Consider the following 8,500-nt stretch of genomic DNA (forward strand, 5'->3'; position numbering starts at 1 on the left):
CAGAAAATAAGACAGCACAACAGCAAAGGATTGGGGGCCAATCCAACAAACAACTATCCAACAATTATCCCCACACCCCTGAGCGAGGTTCTCACTCCCCCCCTTACCTGGATAAGCGGAGTTGAAACTTGGGCAGGGCCTCCTCCTCTGGATTCTCTCTTTCTTCCCTCTTTTTCTTTCTTTCTTTCTTTCTCTCTCTCTCTCTCTCTCTCTCTCTCCTCTTTCTCTCTCTAAGATTTCACCTTCTCACTCAGTATAAAATTTTCACCCCCCTTGGCCCTATTTATAGGCAACCTGACGCACCCGGAACGGCCCGTACTGATTTCGGAACGGCCCGTTTTGGATCCTTCAAACATGGGCAAATTTTTCAACTGGAACGTCTCGTTCCAAAATTGGAACGCCCGTTCCCAAAAAGCAGAACGACCTGTTCTGAAACCAGAACGACCCGTTCTCAATCTCAGTAGAACGGCCCGTACTGCTTCCAGAACGGCCCGTTCTCCATACCAGAATGGCCCGTTCCAGGCCCGTTCTGGGTCTTTAAAAACAAGCATATTCTTTCTTTTGGAACGGCCCGTTCTGCATTTGGAACGGCCCGTTCCGACACCCAGAAATACCCTTATTCCTTTATTAAAATTACGAAAATGCCATCTTTTTAAAAAAACTGGGTGTTACATTTCCCAGCAACATTGAATGTGTTACATTTAAAAACATCTTTTTCGCAATGATTATGCATTGTTGGCATAAAAAAGCAAATTTCCCTGCGACAACAAATGCGTTACATTTAAAAACATCTTTTCGCAATGATTGTAGATGTTGATGGCATAAAAGAACAAATTTCCTAGCAACACAGTTTTTGCAACAATATTGTTCTAGTTGACAAAAATACAACCATAGCAACCAAAATGAAGCGATGTCCATTTGACGCTTTCGGCTCAATAGGACCAATAACATTCATTACCCACATTGAAAATGGCTTAGGTGATGACAAAACATTAAGGGAAGTTGGCGGAGCATTGATATTATCAGCTTATATATGGCATTTATAACATTTCTTCACGTATTTAAAGCAATTATTCTCCATTTTCTCACAAGTCTGATTAACGGGACAATCAAAATTATTTGATGCAACACTAGCACTGTCACTTTCAAGCTCATTTTTTGCATTCTTTAAAGTTAGGATAAGATTGATAAAGAGATTAAGGAGAAAGGAAGAACCAAGAGGTGAAATAAGAATGAATGCATCTTTAAGATTAAGGAGAAAAGAAGAGGCAAGAGATTGAAGAAGAATGAATGAACTTTTGAGATTGAGGAGAAAAGAATAGGCAAGAGATTGAAGAAGAATGAATACATTTTATTTAATATTAAAAGGAAATACATGAGCCCTTATTCAAAGAAATAAATCTTAAAGCCTTGGGCAGAGCAATAAGATTGGTATTACAAGAAAATTAACTCTAAATTTGAAATAAAAACCACAGGCAACTCGACAATTTCTCGATTATTAAGCTTCATATTCGGTGGACAAGCCTGAACTACATGTTCATCTTCACGGGGGTCTTGCTCAACAACAACTATTGAGTTTGGAAACTCAAACCCAACACTCCAATATTAGGATTAACTGTCGGCCCTCCATGACCTGGTAGAGGGTTGTTCCCAATGTTAGGATTGTCCTCTTTAAAGTTTAACCACCCAGCCTTAGTCAAACTTTGTACCTTAATTTTTAGTGCTCTGTAATTTTCAAGGGAGTGACCAATAGCTCCGACATGATAATCACATTTGGCATTAACATCGTATCCCCTAGGATATGGTGGTTCTATGGGCTTCATCGGGCAAGGTACTACTAGTGAATTTTGTAGTATGAGAGGGAACAACTCAGTATAGGACATAGGGATAGGGTCAAACTCAATTGGTTTCCAATCTTGGGTATTTTGTGACCTCATATGGATAGAATTTTGGTTCCATGGCTGGGTAGATTGAGGTGGTCGTGCGGTAGGTGTTGCGGGTGAAGCTTGCAGAGCTTGATGAATAGGTTGGTGAGGATATGGTGAGATGGCAATGATATTTGGGTAGGCCATGTGAGAGGTATAGAAATAAGGAGGTTGGTTGTTAGGTAACCTAGGGGAGTTGAATGTCACTACATTTGTATCTCCTTCCTTTTTCTTTCCTGCACCATTTGAAAATTTTCTTGAACCAGCTATTTCAAGAGAGTCAACCGCAATCTTCCCACTCCTCATACCATTCTCAATCATTTCCCCAATGATGACTATATCAGAGAAATTTGATGAAATATTCCCAATCATTTTATCATAGAACGGTGCTCGTAAAGTATCAATGAACAGGGCTACCGCTTCTCTATCAGACAAAGGAGGTTCCACTTGTGCTGCCACTTCTCTCCACCTCTGAGTGTGACACCCTTACTACCCCAACAAATATATTGTAATAATGTAAATAGACTAAGGAAATAAAATTTTCAACATAGGTAAAAGGGTTCACATAAAAACCTTCATAAATATTCTTCAATATCCAAGATAATTGAAAATAAATAAAGTAGAAAATGAAACATAAGAGTTTACAAATTGTTTTCAAAATACAAGGTACAACTCCAAATCCATATAAAAAATCCATGTCCTAGATGCCACAATATCAGAGCATACCCACAATTCAACCGTTAGCATTCTAGATGCCACTCATAGCCGGATCTTCCTCACCTAAAACATCCACAATTGCACGGTGAGAAAAGAAAATATCTATATGTAAAGCACATAAGGAAAACACAACATATCATTTCATTATAAAATATTCATAAACATTTCAATATATCATAACTCTATCAATCATGCATCATCATCACGTCACAATTCGCAATCACACCAATCTTCACAAATCTTGCAATCAACACTATGTTAATGGTCACGCCATCTCTGTAGCTCTCTTGCCCTAGGTCGTGTCATTCTAGACATAAGTGATACGTGTTAATTGTCTCACTCATCCCACACTATGTTAGGGTCACGCCATCCCTATAGCATCACTTACTAAAGGGTCGTTCCATCCCTGGTCATTAGTGTGAGGAACCACAATCACATTACATTCATAATCAACACAAATCTTACTATGTCAAGGTCACGCTACCCTTTAGCCTAGGGTCGTGCTCACCCCTGACATCACAATGTATCACGGATAATTTCATTACCTTCACGAGCAAGACCACGTCCTTCATTTTGAGCTTGTACACATGCTTCAAGAGCTACTCGATTAGCTACAGCACCGGGTGCATTTCCCCAAGGATGTCCTAAAGTTCCTCCGCCAAATTAGAGTACAAAATCATCTCCAAAGATCTCGATCATAGCAGGCATATGCCAAACGTGAATACCTCCAGAAGCAACAAGCAGAACACCTGGTAGAGAAACCCAATCCTGAGTGAAATAAATACCGCGACTTCGATCTTTTTCAATAAAATCATCACGTAGTAAATCAAAAAAACCTAAAGTGTTATCCGGAATGATTGGTCACGCTACCCTTTTAGTAGCCTAGGGCCGTGCTCACCCCTGACATAACATTGTGCCAAGGTCACGCTACCCTTTTAACAGTCTAGGGCCGTGCTCACCCCTGGTCATCAGTATGAGGATCCACAATCACATCACAATCACAATCATCACAAATCTTACTATGTCAAGGTCACACTACCCTTCAGCCTAGGGTCGTGCTCACCCTTGACATCACACTGTGTCAAGGTCACGCTACCCTTTTAGTAGCCTAGAGCCGTGCTCACCCCTGACATAACACTGTGCCAAGGTCACGCTACCCTTTTAACTAGAGCTGTCAAAATGGGCTCAACCTGGTGAGCCAACCCAGCCCACCACGGGTTCGAGCCGGGTTGGGCTAAAAAAAATTGAAAATTTCAGTATGGGCCAATTTTGAACCTGGCTCACTAACAACCCGGCTCACCCGGGTTGAACCCGTGGTGAGCCGGGCTGACCCACCAGCCCGTAATAAAAAAAAAACGTATACTCTTATTGGGCCAATATGAACTGGACTTTAGAAACAGAAAGATGTTGCAACTAGCATTCATACCTACTTGGGCCAACACTTCTTGGAAGGGCTATTTAAATATCCTAACGTAAGAGGGTCCAACCCATTATTTACGGAAAGGGGAATCAAAAGGCCCAAAACATAGGCAGCCCAAAGGTCCTGAGCAGATAAGCCTTCTGCTTCACATAAGCCTAGTATAATGAAATGAAGATTAAGATGTTGCAACTAGCATTCATACCTACTTGGGCCAACACTTCTTGGAAGGGCTATTTAAAGATCCTAACGTAAGAGGTTCCAACCCATTATTTACGGACAGGGGAATCAAAAGGCCCAAAACATAGGCAGCCCAAAGGTCCTGAGCAGATAAGCCTTCTGCTTCACATAAGCCTAGTATAATGAAATGAAGATTAAGATTGGAGAATTGGATAAGACTACTCTAAAGGAATAATCAAATATCATTTAATTATGGATATCTTAATTAAGAGTTTTAGATTTTTAAAATAAGTTTGAGTTTTTTGGGCTTTAGTTGTATATTAAAAAAATTAAATTTTTTTTAAAATTAGGTGAGTCAACCCGTTTAACCCACCAACTCGTGGTGGGCCGGGCCGGGTTTAATTTTTTTGAGCTCACTATTAAATGAGCCGGGTTGGGTTGGCCCACCAAATGCTCAACCCGTGGTGGGCCAGGCCGGGCCAGGCTGGGTTATCCGTTTTGATAGCTCTACTTTTAACAGTCTAGGGTCGTGCTTACCCCTAGTCATCAGTATGAGGATCCACAATCACATCTCATTCACATTCCACACGTCTCATTTCATAACTCAAATTCTATATTACATACAGATAAGTCCACATAATACAATGATTCACATACCCATCAAGCAATTCACCATGAATACACATCTATAACAATAATATTTATAACTTAATATAAAACTCAATTAATTCGCCAATATTAAATTAAATAGTAAAACCCCTAATTTTTCCAAAACCTAACTTACAGAAACTTTTCTACGATTTCGTTCTCTCTCCCAGAGCATCATTTTTACCAATTAATCATATATTCATAATCCTAAACACATATAGAATCTCATGGAATCATCAATTCCTCAAACATAAATAATTATAAAATTACCCATAATTCTAAGGGACTCTTTCTCTACCCAATTCCCTCATGTAACTCTACATACAAATAATCCCCTTTTCCCCCGTACCTGGATAAACAGTAGCTGAAATTAAAATAGAGATTTCCTTGGTCTCCTCCTCTGAGTGCCCCTCGGTCTTTAGAGAGGGTAGAAAGAAAAGAAGAGAATGAAAGGAGTCAGAACTGAAAGAAGTCAGAACTGAAAGAAGTCAAAACTGAAAGGTGTGTTTTTTGGGAGTGCCAGAGCTCTCTATTTATAGGCATCAAGCGTCGCCGGAACGACCCGTTTCAAATTCGGAATGGCCCGTTTTAGACTCTGGCAGCATGTGTAAAATTCACATCCAGAACGGCCTGTTCTCAATCCAGAACAGCCCGTTCTGAGGTTGCACTTAACCCATAACGGCCATATTTGGAACGACCCGTTCTCAATTAGAGTTATAGGCATTTTTGGTGATTTGGAACACCCCGTTCCAATTTGGGAACGCCCCGTTCCCATCTAAAGTTTTTAGACAATTTTTGTATTTTGGAACGGCCCGTTCCAGTTTGGGAACGGCCCGTTCTGGACTACAAAATCACTCTCGTTTTAGTAGTTTGGAACGACCCATTCCAATTTGGGAACGACTCGTTCTAGGCTACTAAATCACCCTACAAATTACCAAATTACCCTCAATTGAAGTATGAAAATTGGGGTGTTACACTGAGCATATTCCTTAAACGTTTCACCATCTTTTTTAGACATGTTATGTAGTTCAAATCTATCTGGAACCATGTCAATATTATATTTATATTGTTTATGGAAAGCATCAACTAAATCCTTCCAAGAGCAGATATAGGCCCGTTCAAGATGCATATACCAATTCAAGGCTGCCCTAGTTAAAGAATCCTGAAAACAATGAATAAGCAACTTATCATTGCGAGCATATGCTGCCATCTTTCTACAATACATGGTTATGTGATTCTTTGGACAACTTGTTCCTTTATATTTATCAAATTCAGGCACTTTGAATTTTGGGAGAAACTCTATATTTGGAACCAAACAAAGATCGACAGCTTCACTGACATCATAGCTACCTCCTTCCACAACCTTTAGCCTCTCCTCTAGCATTTGTAACTTCTCACTAGACTAAACGTGCTCAATTCCAAAGGTTGGTTGATATCCCCCAGAAGTTTGGTGAGGATTCCCTTGGTTAGAATTTTGGGGTTGGTAGGGAACTTGATGTTTGTAAGAGGCAACATTTATGGGTGAAACCTCAGGTTAGGTAGATTGCACTTGTGTAGGCAGCTGATTCACCCATGGTTGGTGCTTATCCAGAGGATCCATGATTGTTGGAGGTGTGTAGTTGGGCGGAAGACCATATGGTGGCCATTGGACCTCCAGATGATCAACTTGTTGACCGGATTTATTAAGATGTAGAGTTAATGGTTGTGCTGGGGTTGGGGTAAAGCCAGGTGGATGTGCAGGAGAAGTCAATTCTCCTCTGGCTATTGGAGGAGTCCCTTCTACAGTTTTCCTTTGTATAGACTACAACATCTCCAGAATTTGAGTCATTTGTTCCTTTAACTGATTGACATCATTCCTCAATTCTTCGTTGCGTTCCTCTATCTTATCCTTGATCTTGGCTTGAGAGCGTGTCCTATAACGATGCCGAGAAAATAGCTTTGTTTTTTTGATCTATTATTTTTTCTGAGTACAAAATGAACTTATGAGTATAAAAGAAAAGGAAAAAGAAACAAATTTTGGAAAAAAAAATGATTTGTATTCAATTTGAAGAGTAATTCCCTATATCTCAACACTAGAGGCAAAACCTCTTAGGTTATACGATGGTTGACACTTATTTCAAGGGAGCATTCACTCCTCAATGGATAAGGTCATTTTACTAGCAATGTAACAGTACGAGTCACATTTTCAAACAAGGATCAATCATCTCAAGATCAAAATGTAACAATCACTCAAGGGAGAATTCTCTCCTCAATAAATGATGTCTAAAACAAGTTATATATCAAGTGAAATGTGTTATTATTTTGGCAGATCTTACATACCCTTTGGAGATCATTTTTTTTAGCACATTTATTCTGATACTCTTGCTTAACCCTGATGCATTGCTAGTATAATTTTGAATCTCCTCCATATTGAATACTATCAATTGTTTTAAAGTGTTAATGAGACAAAGACTTAGTTAAATGAAAAAAAAAACATGCAACCTAATATGCCCCTAATATGCATGTATGCATGGCCTTCCATCATTTTTATCTTTTATTTTTTTTATTAAAAATTTATTTTGGACAATAAAAATGATCTAGATATTAAAAGGATATTGGATATGAACGTATGATGCATGAGTGTATTACACATGGTTTTTTTGTTAGTATGAACATATATAAAAAGAGGGATAGTGATGGAAATACTAGGAGAAGTGAAGGATGTTCTTCTCCTTGAATTTGCCTAGGCTTGGATCTCTTCAAAGGAGACTTGAATCCGCAGCTATGAACACTTGAAGAAGGATGATTCTCAGTTGGAATAGGCTTAAGCCTTGGATGGAAGCATCCAAGCTTAAGGAGCAAAGGATTCCTCACTTCAAAGAGAAGGAAAAGATGAACTCTCCTATGGCTTTTGATGTGAGAAATTTCGGTGACTCTCAAGAGAAAATTGGGCTGAATAAGCTCTCCAATTTTATTAATCTCAAAAGTGAATACAAAGAGTGGAAGAATCACTTAAGTAGGGTTCCAAGTGTGCAACTTTGGGCGCCTAACTCCAAGGCTACATGTGGCGCCCAAAATTTGAATTCAAACTTGAAATTTGAATTCAAATTTTGGCTCCCATGTGCTAGTCCGAAAATTTAGGTGCCTAGATGCATTTAGGTTTGATTTGAGAGTTATTTAGGGTTAATTTGAGTGGCACATGTTCAGCCACCCATGGTGCTAAACATGTGACTCAAATGTAACTTAAATGACTTCCAAATTAAACCTAGTTTAACCTATTTTACCTATTTAAGTAATTCTTGTATATTCCTAATCTAATGACCTAAATACAATGGTCAAACAAATACAATGGAAAGGAAAAATTACAAGAATGAAAATGAGCCCAATATTGGGTACCAAAAGCCCAAAGGCCCATGAAGCCCAAAACTAGGCCCAACAAGCCTAAAACCTAAAATGCTACTCTATGTGGTCCAAAATACAAGACCAAAATATATGATACCTATACTAACATGATGTATACAAAACATATGAAAATAGCTATAACAAAATATGGCCCATGAAAAGTTCAACTTGGGCCTTCCCAGGCCCATCAGGCCCATTGGGCCCTGACTGGCCCAAACCTTCATGTCTAGCC

General features: G+C 39.2%; 1 protein-coding gene across 1 annotated transcript; it reads right to left on the minus strand.

The window, feature by feature from the left end:
• Positions 1–1,568: 1,568 nt before the first annotated feature.
• On the minus strand, positions 1,569–6,271 carry LOC145952417 (uncharacterized). Its single transcript, XM_083064780.1, has 5 exons — positions 5,863–6,271; positions 4,279–4,413; positions 4,141–4,217; positions 3,315–3,410; positions 1,569–2,396 (listed from the first exon to the last, which is right to left on the minus strand). Exons 1-5 carry the CDS (start codon positions 6,269–6,271, stop codon positions 1,569–1,571), a joined length of 1,545 nt encoding a protein of 514 aa, XP_082920906.1.
• Positions 6,272–8,500: the final 2,229 nt, after the last annotated feature.

The sequence above is a fragment of the Cajanus cajan genome, chromosome 10 (genome assembly GCF_000230855.2).
Source record: "Cajanus cajan strain Asha chromosome 10, NIPB_CcT2T_4, whole genome shotgun sequence".
Taxonomy (NCBI): domain Eukaryota; kingdom Viridiplantae; phylum Streptophyta; class Magnoliopsida; order Fabales; family Fabaceae; genus Cajanus; species Cajanus cajan.